A 23,809-nucleotide genomic window follows, 5' to 3' on the forward strand; every position below is an offset into this window, starting at 1 on the left:
GCTTTTTAGAAGCCTGGTTGGCCGACCAGTACTTCAACCATATCATGCAGTAAAGAATCACCACTGTCACAGATACTCTGCTGGGCAAGGGGGCCGCATCTTAAGATGCATCAAAAATGTACTATAACCCCTGGATCAACTGACCCGCCAGTTCAGGAGGGCGTGGACTTCCTTCCACATCCTGGTGTAAAATCTTTACCCATTCCATTAAGGTCTGAGATACCAAGATAATAGCAAACACTGGTCTCAAAATGGAACCAGCCACTGAAGAGAAGAGGAAAAAAAAAAAAAAGTACCAGACCCGAGGCTTAGCTCTCCTTTAGGGGATCCTCAACCTCCCTGGCAGTATGATTATTTCAGATTTTAGGTGCTGAAAGCGGTACCATTATTTTGCATGTAATTCTTGTGAATGAGCAGCCCAAAACACACTACAGTAAAACTGCAGGAAAGGGCACCGGGGGGGGGGGGGGGGGGGGGGCAAACCAATGTGATTTTTTTTTATTTTGAACTGCATCAGTGTTTTACATTTGAATTCGCCGCCGGTTCCACCCCCCTGCGAACATCACAGGAGACAGAAGCCAGGGTACGGAGAGGATCGGGAGGAAGAACCGCCGCCAGACACATCGCTGGATCCCGGTGACAAGGTAAGTAACCCTGCTTACAGGATCCAGCGATGCTTCTGGCGGTACCCCGAGTGTGGCTCGGGGTTACCGCTTTTGGCACTGAAATTTAACAGAGCCACGCTCGGGAATACCGCTAAGAAGGTTAAAGGATGGAGGATCCTCCACCGGCACAAGTGAGGCCGTATTTAGCCTGAAAACCTCAGAGTCGACTGTTTCTTCAGACTCCTCCATAAGCGCTTTGCTAGGACAGAACTTTAGGTATCCAACCAAGCGTTTCAGGGAACCCCACTGACTAGTGACAATCTTGTCAAAATAGGCAGGAAAGGGAAACACCTTAGTAATCTTGGAATATTTGCAGGTGCCAAACTGCACCAGTGTCACCGACTCAGCATCTGCTGAGTCTTCCAACTTTAAAGTTTCCCGCACTGACAATAAGGGCCTCCACTAGTGATGTTTCATGCACTGATGTTGCGGGGGGGAGGACTCCTCCCTATTAGAGCACACAGTGGGCCGACTCATCCGCAGCAGCCAAAATCACCTGACTGAGGAGGCAGAGGACACAGGTGAAGGCAGGGGGGTGGTTCTTGTAGGCCTCCTTTACAGTGCCATATCTACTTTGGAAGTGATCAGAGGGCTGCTGTCATGGCCGCCAGTGGGTCCCGCCGATTCCAGTGGCGTCAGGAGTGGGTCAGGTGGTGATACATGCTCCAGAGGCTCCATTGCCAACAGGGGGTTAAGCGGAGCAAAAAACAGGGGACCCCCCCCCCACAAACCGCTGGGGAACGAAAACAATGAGCGCACTGCACTCATGGCGCTGTACATAGCGGAGGAAGGATTGTATACCCCTAGAGACTCACCACCCCAGAGCTGAAGAGCACCCAAACAGCCTGGCAAACTGCAATGGAAAAGAAGAAAATGGCCACTGTTATTCTCTATGGGAAACCCAAAACATGGCCGCCGAAGCCAGGAATGCAGAATTCACGGCAAAATGGAGGCACCAACACAGGACCAAGGAAAAAAGGTCATGTACCAAGAAGGGACCCCCCAAAAGGGGAGGCCAAAAGTGGTATCCGCTTAACACCAGACAAGCCCCCCTACCCAAAGCACCCGTGCCCCCCTAAGAGGATGGGGAGTGCAGGTGAGGGCAACCTACGCAGAGGGAGGTCTCCGCTGTGGAGATGGGGGAAAGAACATGAGGTGAAGGGAGGACACAGGAAGGCCCCACAACCACCCTACTATTCTGTAAGAAAGGCAGAGGGACACACCACGCTACTCCCAGCAGTCCACAGAACCATCTTGGAATGGGGGTGCTGTAGCCTGAGGTACGCCGCTGCGACTCGGATAGTGACTGCTGCCGTGACCAGGGCTATGCGACCTCGCGAGGCGTTTCAATCGTCGTCCAGCGGGGCCAAGTAGCAGCAAACCTAGCGCTGAGCTAATAGTTGGGTTGCACTTGCAGGCCAGATTGGGAAAACCATAAGGATCTAGGATATCCAGTGCGTCGCCCAGTCCAGTTGTCGATTTTAGTTCACTCAGGAACAAGAGAAAAAGTAAAAAATTCAATTTCAAAAAAGGAAAAAATGCCAGGACTGCAGATACCAGCAGAGCCACGTCATTACTCCTGACTAGGCAGAAAGGAAAAAAAAAAAAAAAAAAAAAAAAAAAAAAAACTCCACAAGCCATGTCCTCTGACATTTTTCCCCACCCACCAGGGGCTTATTCTTAGAGGTCTTGGGTCAGTTCCATGAAACCCCCCCCCCCAGGCAGGGGAAGACATGTCAGTGTGTGGCAGTGTATTACACTTGGTGATATTTCCAGCCGGCACCCAATTCCCAAGCACCAGCGGGAAAATAAACTTTTCCTAGAGCAGCACTACAATTATATGCAGGTCACACCTTCAATCAAGCGGTTCTACAAATAAATCTACTTCCCAATAATAAAAGGCACCAATGACTACACATTTACTCAAACATTAAACAATTCTCTATACAAAAAAGCAGCTTTTAGGTTCCTAGAAAGAAAAAAAAAAAAGAAGAAGACGGAAGTACAAGTATTTTGTTTTTATTACATTAGCACTTTACAGCTGAAATTCAGGGAATTCAAAATTCACATCTTTGCCTGTGAGTTTCTTGTAGACACCAGAAAATGTTTCAACCTAGAACAAAAAAGAAAAAAATATAAGTTACTCATACAGCAATAACAGATTTTAAACATTCTTCTGTATCCTGCATGGTTTTTCTCCCCAGTAATAGCCAAAAGGCTCTGGGAAGTTGTAGGAATATACAGGACAATGTCCACACCAGCACGAATGCCGGGGACATGCATGTTCTCCAACGTTGTGGAACGGGACTGTACGTCACTGCACCAGAAGATGCTACGCTCCCTTATGCCACGAGGACAGTGCCCATGAGAGCGACCTCACAGGATATCCACGTTGGTTAAAAAAGTAAAGTTGCATGAGACAGATGTGAAAGGCTGCCACTACTGCACCATTTTTAAAATATTGACACCAAGTGGGTTAACATAATAGCCAAGCATCTAGTATTTTAAGTCCCTTGTTTTGAATAAGTATGCAAATGTCACTGCACTGGCTGCACAATTGTTCCAGACCAAGTGACCCAAAATATTGAAGCCTGTAGAGAAAAGCCTGGCATCTTGACAAGGAAGCCATCTATGACAACCTAATCTCTAAAAAGTTCTCTTTATCCACCACATTTGCCAACAGGTACAAACTATAGGAGCTATTCGCAAAAGTTAACCAAAGCCATGCTCAGTCTTGCTGGGATAGATAAGAGGGCAGAAACATTAACTTCTTTCCTGGTCAAAAAAAACTTAAGGTTTGGAATCTGTTCAATGATCTCAGCTAAGGAAAGAGGAAAAGTCACTAACAAGCAACCCCAATTTGTGATCAAATGACCAAGGGCCTAATTCAGTATAGTCATCTATCCCTGCTAGACTAGGCAATCCCTAAACTAAGGTGATGTTAAAATGCTAAAAATCAAAAAAGGTTTGCCCTTCCATGGTCTGACCTCATTCAAATAAAGTTACCTTGTGTTCAACATTGTTCTGTTGTGCCTTGTCCAAATGGACTTTGATAAGCCGACTGCCGTCCAACTTCACACGGATTCGTTTGCCCACAATTTCACTTGGGTATACCAAATCTTCAAGGATGGCATCATGTACTGCAGTCAGAGTACGGCTGGGATAAAACAATTACAGCACAAGTTAAACAAGTAGCAAACAAAATCAAATAAAACAAAAATTCTCCCCATTGTGGGTCATTTAAGTTTTAAGTAAAGGTTACATGTGAGACACTAAAGATGGGTGCACACTACAGTTTGCAGGAAAAAAGACCCATCAGCTCCGGTTGGAGACCGGGCATTAGTGCAGTGATCTCCCCAGCTGAGCTGATGTGTTCTGACTGGGAGGGGCAGCCCTATGCCAGAAAAATCTGCTTAGCGCCCCCTCTGCCATTAGCTCGGAGCGCTGATCGGAAGCCGGGCAGCTGCTGGTTTTCCAGCATGCACACGGGCCCCGAATGTCGGCTCTCTGTAACAGGCCGATATTTTGACATGTACACGGATAGGGCATTTAACATTCCCTAGTGAAGATTCATCAGATGAGCTAAACCGCAAAAAAAAAAAAAAAAAAAAAAAAAAAAAAAAAAAAAAAGCTATCTACAGAAAGCAATTAGCCAACATAAAACAAGGAAAAGGTAGTTTGATATAGAAAATGGGTCAAGGCACACGACAGTTTTCTTTAAACTGCCCCAAACTCCATCCATTTTCTGGATTGCTAAACAGGTAGCCAGTTGCAATGCTGAGGTACCAGTTGGCCCAACCTGTGAAGCTAAAGTATTCAACCCTTTGGATTTTTCTACACTGCAGTATTACAACCCACATGGTGATTTTAAAGCATTTATATACACCCAATTGTAGACTGTTTAAACCCCAAAAACTAGAATGCATAGAAGCACTCACAGAATGCAGTTTGAAGACCTTTATGGCCAAATCACTGACAGTCTCAAAATCATGGCACCATTCATTACTCAATCATCTCTGAAAAGAGGAATATTCATAGACTCCGTCATCTTTACCTCTTAGACTAACCATACATGCCAACTACACCGTGTGAAAGAATCCTCCTCTGCTGGCTATTGCCGACAGCTGTGTGTCAGGATAACCAATTGTATTGTTTTCAATTGATGCATTTACTGTACAGCCAACACTCTTTGAAAGTTAAGCAGAGTGGTACCAACAAGGCCACTTATGGATCGAATTTCAGCCAATTCAGCATCAATTGTCCCATATTCAAGCAGCCTATGGCAGGCTTAGGGCTTTATTCACACGTTTAAAATACTGACACTTTTACAGGCCTATAGCGTAAATGCGAGTTTATCATAGCGTTTGCTTCACATTAAAGGAGAGCTTAAAAAAAAAAAAAAAAAAAAAAAAAAACCTCCCCAAACGCACTTTCGAAAAAGAAAAAATAAATATGCACCCCACCTGCCTATGGCTTTTTCTTGGCTGCTCACTGTGAACAAAGCCCAACTCCCTGCAAATGCACCGCACACAAGCCAGTGAGTTTATGGTGCATTACTATAGTGTGGAAGGAGTTGAAACCTCTCAACTCCAATTCTAAACATGTCATGTTTAAAGCGCAGCAATACAACGCGACACAAACACCATATTTTGATAATGTAGACAGCACTGTGTGTGTCCATAATATTGATTGCAGACTGCTTTACTAGGAGTTTGGCATTAGGCTACGTTCACACTGGCGTTAAACGCAGGCATTAAAAAAAACACGCAAACGCCTATGGAAAGGCTACAATGGATAGAACATAGTGCTGTCCACATTATCAAAACTAAAGCCTCATGTCAAGTCAGAAAGCATTTAAGTCTTTTAACACCTCCCACTCAAGTCTATAGTAATGCTTCGCAAATGCTCTAGCAGGTGTTTGCAGTGCGGTTGGGAGACTAAACTAGATTTCCTGTAATATCCCATTTGTGAAGTAGTTCTAATTGTACAGTCCCAACCTTCCTTTATTGGGTCCCCCACCAGCGCTCCTTCCCCATTGAGTGCCCCCAAAGGAATCTTCCTACGGGGGCTCATGCGTGCTCGATCCAGAGCCTCGTTGTTTGCGTCTATTGAGAGCAGGACTCACACCCCCCTCCCCCCCCCACTCTGCTGAGTGCTTGACTGACAGCAGCAAGAGCCAATAGCTCCCATTGCCCTCAGCCAAGCCTGCAACACGGGAGGAGGGAGAGGAGCTGCTGCAGACATGCACAGTGCAGATTTGGGATTGGGCTCAGCCAAATACTGAGGGGGGGGGGGGGGGGGGGGTTGGGGGGGGGGGCGGGCAGGCACTATTAAAAGTTTTAACCTTCATGCACAGAATGCATTTACCTTTACAACCACTTAAGCCAAATACAGGACAGTTCTAAAGTAAAATGTGCATCTGAAAAAAAGGACGAAGACCAATCTACAGCTAGCAGTAGTCGCATTCAAATGGACTTGTTCTGCAAGGTTTGCATTTTAGTCATTTATTGTAGCCCTAGCCATTCCCCCCCCCCCCTTTTTTTTTTTAACTTCTAGCTTTACCGCGACCTGAATATTAGAACCCTCAAAGACAGAAGACTAAAGTTTACGTTCTAGCCGAATGTCCATAAAGTCTGGTTATAAGGCGCATAGTCTTAGAATGCCCTAGACAAAGTCCAAACCGAGGATCTGAAAGACTTGAACCTGCCAAAGTTTAAATTTTACCAAAGAAATTGTAGGATCCAAAATGTCAAAGCCATAGCTTCTAATTGGAGACAAAAGATACTGACACCCAGACTGCCTCAGGTAATATGGTGTAAGCAAAAAGTCTTTCAACTCCTCTCACAATAAAATACTGCATCTTGACCACATTGAGTAAATCTATAAAAAAAAAAAAAAAAGGGCTAAAAAGAATCTAGTTTTACATCAAAGAAGACCTGAAAACTGCACAGTATTCAGAATACCACAGATAAAAAAAAAGCCAATGACATCTTCAATGTGCTTCCACACAAAGGCACGCTGGCGGGGTACGCATGTCACACATACTATACAAAGGGGAAAAAGGCCACCTTTTTTGCCCATGTCTAGCACTGAGTTAAACTAAATTAAACTGTTTTGAATAGAGTGGAGAGGGATTAAACACCTGTTTGAACCAAGTTCTCCTTAGGGGAGATTCATCCTCTATTAGTCCTCTCATCAATGGAGGCTAAATAAAAAAAAACAAAGTTATGCCTTCTTTCTACTTTAATTTTTCCACTTACGGGTGCCAGAAAGTGCAGAAGCTCCTTTTAAAAAGGCCCAACTCCACCCAAATTAGAGTTTTGGTTTTAGAAAGGGGAGAAGGGGGAGTAGTGAGGTGAAATCCCCCCCGAAGTAACAAACCGTAATGAAAACTCAAGATTCTTCAAAATCAATCCAATGCTATAAAAAAAGTTTGGTTTTAATTTCTTTGTAGCCAAAAAAAAAATCTAATTTACAGATAGAAAAACAAAAATAAATAAAACGTATATGTATCCTGCATGGTTTGTCTCCCCAGTCACTGCTTGCAAGCTCTGGAAAGTTGTAGGAATATACAGGACGCCATCCACACCAGCCCGAGGCCTGGGGACATGCATGCTCTCCAACATTGTGGAACGGGACTATACGTCATTGCGCCAGAAGACGCTACGCTCCCATACACCACCAGGACAGAGCCTACGAGAGCGACCTCACAGGATATCCATGTTGGGTTAGATGTCCAATTTATTTTTCACTGAAAGACTTTTATAAATAAAACCTCAGTAAAAAGCACACAACTACCTCGAAAACCCAATAAACTTGAGCAAGAATCCCAACTCCGTACCTGGGCAATGGGGGCTGAGAGGAAAACCGCAGTTTAAGCTACAAGCTTTACTGGCAGTCGCTTCTGAAAGCCCACTTACCTCCTGGGACGCTTCTGCTTGTTTTTTGTGCGGCTTTTTCTTGTTGGTTTGGGCAGAATCCTTCTCTGTATAGGGAAATACAATTCACATCACTACAACGATGTTATAGAGCACCTCAAGACATACAAACTATACATACAAGATCCTAGAGACCAACAGCAAAATATATACAACTCAATCACATCTTTGTAATAGCATGAGTGAACTAGGGGTCTCTCACATGCAGAACCCCCCCCCCCCCCCTTAAACACTCTTGCTGCACTGAAATCCCAAGCCAAGTGATCAGCCCAACTGACAGACTAATATGTAGCTCCAAGACTGTGCTTGGGTCAGTATGAACCAGGACACCCAGCTGATCCCTTCTCAGCAGCTGCCCCTGCAAGAATTTTACATGTCTACAGATTGGGTCACAGGGAGCAGAAAATCCAAGTTAGACTTACTGGTAACTTGTTTTCCAGGAGTCTTTCAGGACAGCACCTGAGAGATGGCTCCTCCCACTTGCCAACAGGAAACACCACTTCCACCAAACTTTAAAAAGGAGGCTTCTCCCCAATACTCAGTTGTGGTAGAGTACCTTCGGCCCAGGCTGGAACGCAATCATAATATGGTTAATAGCAGCAAAAAACACAAGGGCGGGTTGTTACTGTCCTGAAAGACTCCTGGAAAACAAGTTACCGGTAAGTCTAACTTGAATTTTCCCTTGACGTCTTTCAGGACAGCACCTGAGAGGATAAATAGGACTTGCCAACTAGGGAGGGACAACAGCCTGAAGGACCTTTCTGCCAAAAGCCTGATCTGCTGACAGAAGGTCCAGTCTGTAATGACAGACAAATGTTAGCTTGACGACGTAGCCGCATTAGAAATTTCATCTGGGGGTGGCACAGCTCTTTCTGCCCATGTAGTGACAAGAGTTCTAGTAGAGTGCTCGAATTCCCTGCAGTGGACATAATTCCATCTGGGGGTAAGCCTCCAAAATAGCGAATTTAAGCCACCTAGCAACTGAACATTTCGATGCCTGGTGGAGTTTTGTTGATTGAAAAAAAAAAAAAAAAAAACAATAATGCTTCTTGTTATCTACAAGTAAGGTAAAAGGATTCTTCTCACATCTAGGATTGTGAAAAAAAGTCTTTCCTTAGCACCCTGATGGGTTAGGACAACACGTCAGGACAATATCCCCGAGACCGGTTTTGAACTGGCGCGCTACCTTTGGCAAAACCCCTGGATCCATTTTGAACTGCACATACTCACAACTAGAAATACAGTATTGCGGGTAAGAGTCAAAAGTTCAAAAGGCTCCTTTGTGAAGGCTTGTAGAACTACTGACAAATCCCATTTAGGAAAATTAGCAGGTCTGAAACGGTTAACTGCCAAAAAAAAAAAAAAAAAAAAAAAAAAAAAAAAAAAAAAAGAAGAAAAACCCTTGTGACCAAGGCTTCTGAAGAAATTGGTCTCTCCAGGAATACTCCTAAGACGGCCACTTGCACCTTAAGAGTACTAACTGCCAGACCTTTATCTGCACCATTCTGTAAGAATTCAAATACGGACAATATCTTCCAAGGTTCGATAGGTTCAATTACACCAGGCATTATAGACCTTCCAAAGCTCTAGTTCCTTTCTTCCTACTGGAAAGAAACTGTTACTAGAGATTGAGAATACTTTATACGGTAATAGCTGCTCCTCCGATACCAGGACGCGAGGCTTAGCCTAGCTACAGCCAGGTGACATACTGGGCCTTGAAGTAGTAAATCCTGTTTTAGAGGAAGCGGCCAGAAATATTTGACTGCCATCTGCAAAATGGTGGAGAACCAAGCTTTGACTAGAATGGAGTAATCAGAATTACCGACACTGTATCTTCAGCTAATCACACTGGTGTTAAGGAAAAAGCATATACCAGGTGAAAGTTCCAAGAATGGGGGGGGGGGGGGGGGGAGCTGTGCGTTCTCTTGATGCAAACAAGTCAACCTGTGGATGCCCCCCCCAAGTCCTGATGATTAATGCAGACTTCTGGATCCAGGCTCCAATCTGCTTCCTAAATTTTCCATCAGCTCAAAAAAAAAAAATTCTTTCACATCGTTTAACGTGCCTTTGAGATGGACTGCTGATCAGGAAAGCAAGTGAATTTCTGCCCACTCCAGGATTTATGTTGACCGCAACTGAAGGCCCTTGGCTTCTCGTGCCCCCTTGTCTGTTTAAGACACAGCAGTGGCAATGTCTGAAAATCTGCACATGGGACCCCTGGAGGTTTAGAGAGAAAGCAGCCAATGCTAAGGGGACCATCTTTAACCATCTCCAGTTTGAGGAATAATTGTGCCAGATTCTGATCCCAATGGGCCAAACATCCCCACCACATGCTTGCATCTGTTGTCACTCTTCTCGATCAGAAAGGTCCATAGTAAGCTCTTTGACAAGATCCATTCCTCCCCACCGAAGGGTCCTTTTGACCCTCGTGGGGATCTTTATCTTTGCTTCTAGGGTTTTTGGACACTGATCCCAAACCTTCATCAGGAAACTCTGGAGTGACCTGGAATTGAGCCTTGCCCATTAAATGGCTGGCATTGTTGGTTAGGTCCCTAGGGCTGACAGCCTTTCTGACCAAAATCTCCCGATTTGTCTGTAGTATAGCTACATTCTGGATTTTCTCTTCCGGAAAGAAGATTCTCTGCTCTGCATTTTTTTAGTAACACAGAAACTGTAGTAGCTGAGCTGGATGTGAAGTTTGACCAAAAGGTTCACAATCCAACCCAGGGTTCCAAGTGACTGCAGGCTTTGCCAAGATCTTCTTGCAATCTTTCCCTGGAAGGAGCAAAGGGGAGGGCATCCAGATATAGGATTGCCAAGACTCTTTGAAGGCAGAGAGGAGCAAGGCCTTCTGCCATTACCTTCGTAAAAATCTGAGGGGCAGATGAAAGGCCTAAAAGGTGAGGGGGCTTTAAATTGTAGATGCAGGACTTCCTTCCCCATATCCAGTCAACCTCAGGAACTTTTGGAACACAGGGGCTATAGGAATATGTAGGTAAGCATCTCTTGAATCGATCGATGCCATGAAACACCCTTTAGTCAACAGATTCCTGATAGTGAAGACTGAGTTCATACAAAATCTTCTGTAAAAGGAATTACCTGCTCAACGGTTTTAGGTTGAGGATGAGAAAAACTCCTGGATGGCTTCCTTACCAGAAAAATGGGAACAGAATCCCTGATGACGTTCTTCTAGTGATACTTGACTCACAACCCCATCTCATCAGGTCCCTTAACAGGTCCTTCATAACCAGGGCTTTTGTTGTGTCCTTAGGAAGGTTTGTGGCAAAATTGCTTTCTGGAGAAGGATCCGAAAAATCTATTTGGCAACCCTGGAACAGTATGGCTAGAAGATATTGATTCTGTCACAGCAGCCCAGTGGGAGAGGAATTTTTAAGGGCTTCCTCCCTCCTACAGGCAACAAAATCCATGTTTTGTTGGCTGATGTAGGAGGATGGAAAAGGACACTTCCATTTCTGTCCGCCCTCTGCGCGGACCAATTTTTCCTTTTCCCCTGGGGCTCTCCATCTTGCTGCCGAATCCTTTGAGGTCAAAAAAGCCGGTCAGCCAGTTTTTTTTTTTAACAGGGAATGATCTTTTTGTCAGCTGCCCTGTCTAAAACTGAAGTCTAAATCCGGACCGAACAGCAGATCCCCCATTAATGGAATACCACAAAGCTTTCTTTTGGATGCCGCATCACCTGGCCAGGTCTTCAACCACAGCTCTTTATTCCAAAAGCACCCCTCTGGGTTTTAATAAAAAAGAAAGCACCTTTTATGGGCCTATGGGAAAAAAGTTCTCTGGTTCTGCCCAGAGAGATTACGGAATGTACAGGAAAAGTGTGACCTTTAGGCTCACCCAGACCTGCATACATCCGCTTATGCAGAGACTCTCTTCTCATAAGCCCAAAATAATAAACTGCCTTCAACCAACCATCAACTTGATCTCTAAAGACAGCTTGTATTTTGAGGGTATATTTTCTACCCCTTCCTCAGAATATAACAGGTCAGAACTCAGCCTCCCATAACGAGAAAAAAAAAAACATCCCAGTGAGTCAACCTATTTCTCTCATCCGGGTCACCCCAGGTGCACAGAAGCATAAACAAAAGCTCCATGTGCCCAGACAGGCCCCAGCCACCAGGAGGGAAAAGGAGAGAGACCCCCACAGCAATCAAGGCAAGATGAACCATCCATCCCCCTACCTGGGCCTTGCTGGCATCTGTGTCACTTGCTGCCGCAACCACAGCGGTGTTACAGTGTTCACACGTGGCTAGCAATGCCGGTTCCGGACTCCAATAGTGCAACTGCGCCAGACCCGGAAATATTCACCTCTGCCCCCCCCCCCTTCACAGTGGAAGTGACGCGGCGCACCTGCTCCACGAGTGCCGCCGCTCACCGTATACCTCACTTCCAGGCCATCCTAAAAGATGGCGGCGGCACCTGCACAAACAGACCAGAGATCCAGACAAAAAAGTCCACCACCGGTGTCTGCCGCTGCTAAGGAGTGGTGTTTACCTGAGCAGTACAGACTCTCCGAGCATCGAAGAGGGAGTCCATCCAAAACGTTTATGCGGTATGGGAGGAAAGGACTCTCTGGGGGGAAAAAAAGCAGGTATGGTGGAGCAGGAAGCTTGGTCTCAGGACAGCACCCAAGAGCTCCTGACTCCCCAATAGGTGTTTCTTGGCTGGAAGAGACGCAAAGACTAATGAGCTGTGGGGAGAAGCCTCCTTTTAAAGTTTGGTGGAAGTAGTGTTTCCTGTTAGCAAGTGGGAGGAGCCATCTTAGGTGCTGTCCTGAAAGACGTTAAGGGGGAAAAAAACAATGTGCTACAAGAAATAATTCTGGAACATGCTCTAGAACAGGGGTCTCCAAACTTTCTAAACAAAGGGCTTGTTTACTGTCCATCAAACTTTGGAAAGGTGGGGGGGGGGGGGGGGGGTGGACTGACCAGCAGGAGTAGAAAATGTCCTGGTATCAGTGCAAGGAATAGTAACCCACTGTTTCAGTGGCAGGACCTATGCCCCACGGTTTCTAACAGAAGGTGGAAGAATAATGCCCTAAGGGGCCATAATGCAAGAATAGGGCAACATTTGGCCTGGAGGCTGCAGTTTGGAGACCACTGCTCTAGAAGAGGTTTGATGGGGAAAGTGGTTGTAAAGACTGTTTATCTTAATGCATTCTATGCATTAAGATAAAGCCTTCTGTGTGCAGCAGCCACCCCCCCCCCATCCTTTCCTGAGGTCCCTCTGTCTAGCAATGTCCATGAGTGTCTCAGTCAAAGTCAGCTAGCCAGTCAGGAGAATGGCGGGGCCAAACCACAGCTCAGTGTCTGAATAGACATGGAGCTGCGACTCTGCTCGGGTGCCCCAATAGCAAGCTGCTTGCTGTGGGGGCACTCACCAGGAGAAAAGAGGGACCCGAGAAGAGGATCCACTCTTCTCTGTGCAAAGCCACTGCAACAGAGCAGGCAAGTTTAACAGGTTTGATATTTTATAAACCAAAAACAAGACTTTACAATCACTTGAATGTCTGGACACTAACTAGGGGTCAATCCACCAGTCATTTTTAGTTCAAGCGACTGTAAAGCTTTTAAAATAAATATGGTATTCAATTACCTCGCCAGCTGCCCTAAATTTCTTCTAGGGGAGTCCGCTACCATCGCTCAAGCTCCTACTCCTTTTAATACCTCTATAGCAAACCGTTTGCAATGGGGCACTCATGCACGCTTGAAAGACAGGCTGTGTGACCATGGCACAAAGCGTGGCTCTGCCCTAACCCCAGCTCCCTCCAAGATTTGACAGCAGCAGGTGGTAACTGGTCCTGCTGTATTCTGATCCTGTGAGGAGAGAGTACCTCTGCTGCTCAGCCACACACCTGGATTGACTTCAGGTTAAAGCTGAAATTCAGCTTTAAACACTATGGGCTCTTTCACACGGGCGTTCCTTTTTTTTGCCCGATCAGGTCTTTTTTTTTTGTAACGGACACGGATGACACTTGTGTCATCCGGTCCGTATGTCCGTTTTTCATCCCATCCGTTTGCGGATGAAAAACTGACATAATGCATGTCTATGTAAATACGGATGTCTGCGGATGACACCACTGACATCCGTTTTTGCTTCAGTTCCGTTTTTTGAAAGGAAGAAAAAAATAGGGTTCTCCTCCGTTCAAAAAAACTCAACTGAACTGACAAAAACGGATGTCAGAGGATGATCATCCGATGACATCCGTATTTACATAGAGATACATTATGTCCGTTTTTCATCCGCAAACGGATGGGAAGAAAAACGGACATACGGAACGCCCGTGTGAAAGAGCCCTAACATTAGGCATCCAAGAGGACTCAACCAACTAAGTTAACTCATTTTAACAGCCGACATTTTTTAAATTGTATGTTTTTTTTGTATTCTAAAACGTGCAAGAGTTCCAGCAATTTAAAACTCTGGCAGTAAGGTGAAAAAATAATCAAAGCTATTCAATACATTGCCGAGAATCCAAAAAGCGACTAGAGAAATGCTACTAAGACCAAACACCGTTATCAAAGTCCTTATCTGAAAAAACACAGTAGAGGTTGTGCAGTGTTTTACACCGACATCCAACAGGTATAATATGTAGTTTTATATCCTGCATGGTTTTTCTCCCCAGTAATAGCTCAAGAGCTCTGGGAAGTTGTAGGAATATACAGGACGCTGTCCGCACCAGCACGAAGGCAGGGGACATGCATGCTCTCCAACGTTGTGGAACGGGACTGTACGTCACTGCACCAGAAGATGCTACGCTCCCATACGCCACCAGGACAGAGCCTGTAAGAGCAACCTCACAGGATATCCACGTTGGTGAATAAAGGTAAAACTGCACGAGACTATTACAAAAAGTATGGAGATGCCTTGGCTTTACACACACGAACTTTAATGGCATTCCAGTCTTAATCCGAAGGGTGCAATATGGAGTTGGCCCACCCTTTGCAGTTATAACAGCTGTAACTCTTCTGGGAAGACTGTGTGGGGGGGGGGGGGGAATGACAGTTCATGTGCGTTTAAAGGCAGACATCTCAATACTTATTATAGTGTATGAAAGACTGCACCATTTTGAAAAATGCTAGTTGCTTAGCTTTTACGTTGACCCACTTAGCTTTAATTTTAAGCCCCTTGTTTTGAACAAGCATGCAAACAGGGAATTTATACTGCATCGGCTGCACAATTGTGTCAGGTCAAGTGACCCAAAAAATTTAAGCCAGTGGACTTTCCTCCCAGTAATTGCTCAAGAGCTTTAGAAGTTGTAGGAATATACAGGATGCTGTTTGCAGCAGCCAGAAGGACAGGGACATGTTTTAACATTGTGGATCAGGACTGCAAGTCAGTCGAAGGTGACATTTCCCATAGGCTACAAGGACCAATAGCAAGGGTGACCTCACAGGATATCCATGTTGGAAGTTTTTATGCATCTTATTTTATATGAACATACAAGCAATAAAAGTAAAAGCAGGCTGTCCATTTTATATTCAACCTCACACCATGATTCATGGGGTTATAGCTATTTTTTGGGGTGAGACTGGAGCTCCTCTAATGATACGCAATAATACGTTCAATGTCAATGTAATTGATTGGAGAAAAAGCAAAACAAATATGAAACTACATGGGTAAATATCGTTACCTGAGCAATGAAGACAACGTGCTTGCCGCTGAACTTCTTTTCCAGCTCGCGCACCAGCCTAACTTGGATCTTCTGGAAAGATTTCAGCTGAGGGACTGGAACGAAGATGATTATTGCTTTTCTACCACCCCCGACTTCAATTTCCTGTGAGAAACAGCAAAAATGCAGGTGTATATACCATGATTTACCCAAAGATGACCTTCATGGGGCCAGAGGCAAATATAAGCCAGAAGATATAATTTGAGATGAACCCTTCCAGAATATACACTAAACGTTTTTCCTTCAGAAAAAGCTTTAGTGTTTTCTAAACACCCCCTTTGCTAAAAAGGTTTACTCTGCGTTGAAAAGTCAAAGTCCTTTTTTGGCCAATGGCCTCTACTGCGGTCAACGATGTCTTCCTTATTGCCAATAATTCTTCAGAGAACTGTGTGTTCAGTGAGCAGAGGACACAGCGGTCAGCTCATATGAGCGCACTGACTGAAAGCTCTGCTATGGTCTTTCCCTTCGTATCATTCTAAAATGGGCCAAGTATCCAAAAGGGTATCTGGATAGACACTAAATATCGAATTATGCAAAAGTCCAGTTTGAAATTTTGTCAATAAAAAAAAAAAAAAAAAAAAAAAAAAGGGATGGGATTTTTTTTACCCTAATGCAGATAAAAAAAAAAAAAAAAAAAAAAGCGAACGACTTTAATATATATATATATATATATATATATATATATATATATATATATATATATATATATAAAATTATTTTTGGAGTGAATATGGGATTAGAACTTTATTGCCATCTGTGTCCTCTTTAGGGAGATTCACTCCATTTGTCCAATTTATTATCACTGAAAGTAATGGACACTAGCTCTGGTGACCTGGGGGTCCCCAAGAGATTCCCATAATTTGCAGAGGTTTCATCACTTCCGGTTTTGGGCATGAGATAGGAAGTGAAGGTAAATCTCCCCAATGGGACCAAAAGGGCAAAAAAATAAACCTTACAGGGGGTTATAACACTCCCCAACTATTCAAAATGAAAACATTTTGCCTACAGTTCTACAAAGGACTTAATCACTCTATAATACTTTTGGCAAGCGGTTCTGATCACAGCCATGCACGCTATAAACACCAGCCACATCCCAGTTAGGGCTTTTGTGCCAGTGGATGCACCTTTCAAAACAGTAGGAGGGATGCTTACCTTTAAGCATTTTTAAAGTGTCAAACTACACATTCAAGCCTATTTGCACACTGCAGTGACATTGCTAGGTGCATTGCATAAAAATTTATCAGGTCTGCATTTTAACACAACCCACCTCAATGCAGTGTGGTGTTATAAACTGGACAAATAGAAAACAATTTGTTAACCATGCCTCTGACAGAAATTAGCCATTAGGGGATAAACACGTGGACCATAACTGCATATTTTTCTTTTTATTACTACTTCCTGCTCACCTAATCTAGCAAAACACAAATCCAGCTTCCTAAACAAAATATCATAAACCTCACATGGAAAATTTCTGTAAAGTAAATACCTCACCATATACCCCTTGAACAAAGGAAAGCAACATTTAAAAGCAGTATTATTTTTCTTCATGTATCCTGCATGGTTTGTCTCCCCAGTAATAGCTCAAGAGCTCTGGGAAGTCGTAGGAATATACAGGATGCCATCCACATCAGCCCAAAGGCCGGGGACATGCATGTTCTTCAACGTTGTGGAACGGGACTGTACGTCACTGCGCCAGAAGGCACTACGCTCCCATACGCCACCAGGACAGAGCCCGTGAGAGCAACCTCACAGGATATCCACGTTGGTAAATATGAATTATGAAGACCAGCAAGAGCCAAGCCCAGACTGAGGTCCGGCTAATTTGGTGCTCAATAAGCCAACTTTGGGAAGGGGTTGTATGAAGGATTTTACAAACCCATGTAGGATGGCTTTCAAATAAATCCTATGCTTAGAAGACAGCCTCGAGGTGGTCATTTCCCTATACTCTTGCAGCCATGTCATTCATTAAGGCTCCATTCACAACTATGCATGGTGCTTTTGAGTGGTTATGCAGTGCTTTTCTCATGTTTACCACAGTTTGCGTTTAAGCTTTTTTTTTCCCCCGGCAAATTTGCTGGTTAAAAAACACAAATCACTGCAAAACCGTGTTGGGGGGGGGGGGGGGGGCACTAATTTTCTATAGCTTCCCCAACAGAAGTCTATTAAACCAAAAAAGCAGTTCCGAGTGTAAGACCGACCCTTTTCAAAACAGTCACAAAAACGCATTAATGTGAATATGCTCCAATGGAATCCATGTTAAAAATGTTTTTTCATGCATTTTGCAGAAATGCAGGACATTGGTGTGAAGGGATACTCATGTCAATATGATGAGGAGAGCAATTATATCATACCTTTGCTGCAGTAATGTTTAATTCCCTTAGTTGAGCTTTGAGGTCAGAGTTCATCTCCAACTCCAGCAGAGCCTAGAATTAAATAATTACCAGATTAATGCAGGTGGTAGGAACACAGTGGTGTTGAATAGTATTTTGAAAGCAAATTCCCTTAATACAGACCTAAAAAAAAAAAAAAGCCTTAACTGAAGTAGAATATCATATACATAGCAAATGGTAAGAACCAGATCTCCAAATTACCCAATTACTGCTAGTAACATTCTATCAGAGAAAAGAGCCTTTTACAAAAGCATCTAGACTTTACATCACATCTTGGACAGTAAAGTGTACCTTATATATGCTGCCACTGAGGTCACTGTCTCAAAACCAATATGCAAAACAGGGAAAGAGCATGGCAAAAGGCTTCAAAGCCATGTTTCTTTGACATTCACCTGCACATGCCTAGTATCCCCTAAAAAAAGCTACTTATTTTTCTCTTCTACAGATAAATTCCATCCACAACATCCTAGAGATCAATGAAGGAAAACATCTAAAATGGGATCAGAGTCCAACCTCATGGGTTCAGTAGAATCCCAGCTGAAGCTTAACTAGTCAAAAAAAAAAAAAAAATGTTCCTCCCGCCTCCTAACACCTATATTAATCTTTGAAAAAAAGATGTACCGTATACACTTACACATTTTAAGCCCGCTCCAGTCATGTGATCCCGTGTCAGCCAGCAGTGGCTGCAAAAATGGAGAGAGTGCCTGACAAAGGCTCTGAAAGCCAGGAGCAACGACATCACCCACAGGCTACCATGGTGCAGCCGATCACGTGAGGTTTGACAGTAAGGCCCCTTTCACACAACGTCAGTTGTCATCCGTTTTTCGTCAGTTATTATCCGTTTTTCGTCAGTTGTTATCCGTCTTTCATCCGTTTTTACATAGAGATGCATTGATGTCCGTTTTTCATCCGTCAACGGATGGATGAAAAAACGGACAAACGGACAGCGTGTGTGAAAGGGGCCTTATGCTTTAGCCGAATTCTACTTTTAACAATTTCTCACCTTTACCATCTGGAGCAAAAATGAATTCTTAGAACCAGGCAACAAGTTTTTTTTTTTTTTTTTTAACAAAAGTCTTATATTAAACACTCAAGTTAAGATAAAAGGGACAAACTCTGTACAGACAATTAGAATCTCCCAACCATAAGATGCTGATATCTGCTCTCAATTATGATGCATTCCATTTTAAAGATCTGTATCCTGCATGGTTTGTCTCCCCAGTAATAGCCCGAGAGCTGTGGGAAGTTGTAGGAATATACAGGACGATGTCCACGCCGGCCTAGAGACCGGGGACATGCATATTCTCCAACGTTGTGGAACGGGACTTTACGTCATTGCGCCAGAAGACACTACGCTCCCTTATGCCACAAGGACAGAGCCTGCAAGAGCAACCTCACAGGATATCCACGTTGGGTATTAAGGTCAGCTGCAAACATCTAAACCGAAGCGAAAACAGAAATATAAAAGTAAATGTGTGGGGATTATCTTTTGCTCAGCCACCTTTGTCACTTGTGGACCTCTCTGGTTAAGCAATACAATGTCATCCAAAACCCAGCATAGACAAACTGGATAATAGAGCAGCAGAATACCGATTTGGTCATTCCTTTGAGGATTCATAAAATGCAGGTCACTGTAGAGCCTGTGACATCCCAGAATGCTCCCTGTATAGAGTAGCAAAAAGAGCTTTGATTGGAGTATAGGCTAGTCAAGTGACTAACATGTATATGAAACATTTAAATAGCACTAAGAATGTTACATTTTTTAAATTAGTGGTATTGCAATAGAAAAAAAAAAAATATATATACCAACTTATAATTGCCCCCATTAGATGTTAATATATAGCTACTTTGGAAGGGCTGCATGTAGTGCTATGCACCGACAGCTCTGCATTGGTCACACCTAGCTTTAGCCATACTCTACTTTGACACAGGCACACTTTAAAAGCCAAGTTCACCTATAACAGATTACACCCATATCCAGGGTGCAACATGTCATGTTACTAACCGAGCATCCCTCACCTACCCCCATTGTGACAGCAGGCTGGAAATCTTATCCCTGCATCTGCTGTCACAATTAAAAAACCTGCAGCCATGTGGGACTCTGCCCACACAGCCGCTTCATTCAGAGTTCTGTAAATTAAGGAACTATAACTACTGCCATCCATTGCAGCTGACAGCATGTAGACTCAATGAACTGCCAGGGATGAGCGCTCTAGGTAGTTCATTAATTCCTCCTGTAATTGCCCGTCCTTATAAGGTACAGGCAGACCGCTAAACTGACATTCTGTAGGAGCCATTGCACATGTGACCTGCCAATTGAGGTTGCAATGCTTTACAGGCTCCTAATAAAAGAGTGTTTTTTTTTTTTTTTTTTTTAAATGAACTTATCCTTGAAAAGCCACTAGTGGTTTACTAGACAAATGAAATCACTCACCTGGGAAATGCCAGACTCAAACTCGTCTGGCTTTTCGCCATTAGGCTTGACGATTTTGGCGCTTGAACTGAACATGGCCTTTCTGTAAGAGAAGGAAAATGAAGGTTCATTCACAAAAGGATAGACACCAGATTCGCTTTATATATTAACACCCAGTATAATTTACCGCAATCATTCAATAGCACTCAACCAACTGCAATTTCCAGAAACAACATATTACCAATGCAATCAAGATCTGTATCCTGCATGGTTTTTCTCCCCAGTCAGGGCCTAGAGGCTCTGGGAAGTTGTAGGAATATACAGGACGCCATCCGCACCAGCCCAAAGGCCGGGGACATGCATGTTCTCCAACGTTGTGGAACGGGACTATACGTCATTGTGCCAGAAAGACACTACGCTCCCATACGCCACCAGGACAGAGCCTGAGAGAGCAACCTCACAGGATATCCACGTTGGTTAAGCCATACATTTGTAAATGACAGCAAAATTCAAGCCCACATTAAGGCCAGCATTAAAATAAAACATGACAGGCAATACCTACTGGTGAAGGTTTTTCCAACACTCGTCTGAGGTGGTTGTTGGCCTACATTCATAGACCCAGTGGTTAAGTCTCAACAGACTGAGAAACGCACTACAATGGGCCAAAAATCATTCATGTTGCATTTTAGGCAGCGCTATTCAGAATGAGTGCACCGCATTACACCCACATGTAAGGAAAAGTTCCAGAAGAGCAGAAAGAAGTCAACTAGAGAGAACAGAAAGTTCTTGGAAAGGTCAGCATAGAGGCAAGTTCACTGAAAGCAGTATTGAATCTAAACAAAATGTATTCTATTCCTTATCGATCCTTGGGCCCTTATTCACACAGGATGTATACATGCATACACCTGTGCAAGACTTTACCTGCATGGGGGATCTAGAGGTGTTCTATGCAGGCAGTCCCATTAGCCTCAAAAGGGGTGCAGTAACTGCATGGACACAGCTGCTGCTCCCAAGTTGACATTCAAGGGGATGCGTATCCCTGAACCCACAGTACATTTGGGGGCACCCACACAGCTGTCAAAATTGGGAGCAGCAGCTTTGTCAATGCAGCTGCTATCTCCCAGGTGACACCAATGGGACAGCCTGCACATGGATGCATGGAACACCTGTATGTCTGTGTGGGTGAATGCATTGAAATTCCCCACATGAACAAGGCCTGACAAAATTACTGCATTCGTTTTCTTTTCTAGACTTTCATCCTTAAAGGGGAGTTCTAGACGGGGATCTCCTTCCATAACACACAAAGGCCCCTTTCACATGGGCGTTCCGTATGTCTGTATATCCGCCCATCCGTTTGCGGGTGATATACGGACATAATGTATGTCTATAGGATTGCGGATGTCAGCAGATGACCATGGACTGACATCCGATTTGCATCCTTTCAGTTCTGTTCCGTTTTTGGAACGGAACAGGACCCTATTTTTTCTTCCGTTTAAAAAACGAAAAGGGCGCAAAATCGGATGTCAGCGGTGTCATCCGCAATCCCATAGACATGTCCTTATATCATCCGCAAACGGATAGGATGATATGCGGACATACGGACCGGATGACAAATGCCATCCGTGTCCGTGAAAAAAAAAAAAAGTGCCTGAGCGGATCGCAATACGGTCTGCTCCGCGTGAAAGGGGCCAAAGTCCTGGTGTACACAAATCTAACTGATGGATCTCAGAAGGCAGAATACACCGACCCCGAGTGACCAGGCATCACAGCAGCATGCGTTCATCTAGTAAGCATGCGTTCATCTAGTAAGCATGCGTTCCCAGGCATCACAGCAGCATGTGTTCATGTAGTAAGCATGTGTTCATGTAGTAAGCATGCGTTCATGTAGTAAGCATGCGTTCCCAGGCATCACAGCAGCATGCGTCCATGTAGTAAGCATAAACACATGCTGCTGTGATGCTGGATCACTCGGGGGTCTGTGTATTCGGCCATCTGAGATCCATCAGTAAGGTTTGTGGACACTAGGACATGTGTGTATGTGTGTAGTATGAATAGAGGGAGCGCCAGGATATAGAAAGGACAGGTAAGTAATGCATTTGTTATATGACCTGAATAGTATGCAGGGTGCAGTGATGGTAGGGAAAGGGAAGTATGGTATTGGTGGGGGTGCTCTTATATGGGTGAAGTTGCTTGAAAATCGGAGCATACACTCTACAATCTGATTGTGCAAGCCACCTTTAGATCTACCATCAACTCAAGCATGCAGTGGCCTATCAAATGCAAGGACTTGTATAGGTTTGTCCTATGTCACAGTGTGGGTAACTAGAGTATTGTAGGAGCACACAGAGCTGTCCTGTCCATTAATGAGGCCTAAACATCATTCCCACACATATCCCTCTACAGACCCCCCATACACAGCTGTCCTGTCCATTAGTGAGGCCTAAACATCATTCCCGCACATATCCCTCTACAGACCCCCCATACACACAGAGCTGTCCTGTCCATTAGTGAGGCCTAAACACCATTCCCGCACATATCCCTCTACAGACCCCCCATACACACAGAGCTGTCCTGTCCATTAGTGAGGCCTAAACACCATTCCCGCACATATCCCTCTACAGACCCCCCATACACACAGAGCTGTCCTGTCCCATTAGTGAGGCCTAAACACCATTCCCACACATATCCCTCTACAGACCCCCCATACACACAGAGCTGTCCTGTCCATTAATGAGGCCTAAACACTATTCCCACACACATCCCTCTACAGACCCCCCATACACACAGAGCTGTCCTGTCCCATTAGTGAGGCCTAAACACCATTCCCACACATATCCCTCTACAGACCCCCCATACACACAGAGCTGTCCTGTCCATTAGTGAGGCCTAAACACCATTCCCGCACATATCCCTCTACAGACCCCCCATACACAGAGCTGTCCTGTCCAATTAAGGAGGCATTTGCTGTATAATAAATGGCACCATTCCCGCACATATCCCTCCACAGACTCCCCACACACAAAACTGCCCTGTCCCATGAGTGAGGCCTGTGCTGTATAAAAAAAAAAAAAAGGCACCATTCCCGCACATATCCCTCCACACACACAGCTGCCCTGTCCCATGCTGTATAATAAATGGCACCATATCACTCTACAAGCTCCCCACACACACACAGCACACGTGCAGCCCCGGCCCCATCCCCCCACATCCACCATCACCAGCCGGGCCGCTCCGGTCCTTCCATCCAGCGCCATCCTCCGCACACACCGCCCCGCACAGGGAAGCCAGCGCACGCTGGGGAAGAGGGGGCCCTGTACCGTCAGCACACGCCGCCATTTCGGGCCGCCGGTGAAGAGAACACGCAGAAAAAAGACACATTTCTCTCAGAGGATCAGCCGCACTCACCGTCCTCTCTCAGTGACGGCCTAGGAAGAGGGCGAGATCCCGCGAGAGAGGCCCAGATCTCGCCCGGACGAAAAGGACGCTGGGAAATTGGGAGTCAGTATTTCAATTGACTGCCACGCCTCCTTCCTTACGATAGCTTCTGGCGGAAGTAAAGTGCACAGTACAGTGAGGGCAGAAGTAAATCCTTGTGAATGAACAGTACTTAGTTCCTTAAATGGTGGAAAGATGTTCTTCTTGACAACAGTACCTGATTTAAAAAGCACCAGTTATTAAAGTGTATCTGTAGCTAATTTCATTCATATTTGTTTTCC

At 44.6% G+C, this 23,809-nt stretch overlaps 1 protein-coding gene across 1 annotated transcript; it reads right to left on the reverse strand.

The window, feature by feature from the left end:
- Positions 1–2,668: 2,668 nt before the first annotated feature.
- RPS7 (ribosomal protein S7) lies at positions 2,669–23,572 on the reverse strand. The gene is made up of 7 exons (XM_082249984.1): positions 23,499–23,572; positions 20,115–20,196; positions 17,642–17,713; positions 15,252–15,395; positions 7,586–7,650; positions 3,672–3,822; positions 2,669–2,778 (listed from the first exon to the last, which is right to left on the reverse strand). The coding sequence occupies exons 2-7, from the start codon at positions 20,187–20,189 to the stop codon at positions 2,701–2,703; spliced, it is 585 nt and encodes a 194-aa protein (XP_082106110.1). The 5' UTR covers positions 20,190–20,196; positions 23,499–23,572; the 3' UTR covers positions 2,669–2,700.
- Positions 23,573–23,809: the final 237 nt, after the last annotated feature.

The sequence above is a fragment of the Pelophylax lessonae genome (genome assembly GCF_965119305.1).
Source record: "Pelophylax lessonae genome assembly, chromosome: 3".
Classification (NCBI taxonomy): domain Eukaryota; kingdom Metazoa; phylum Chordata; class Amphibia; order Anura; family Ranidae; genus Pelophylax; species Pelophylax lessonae.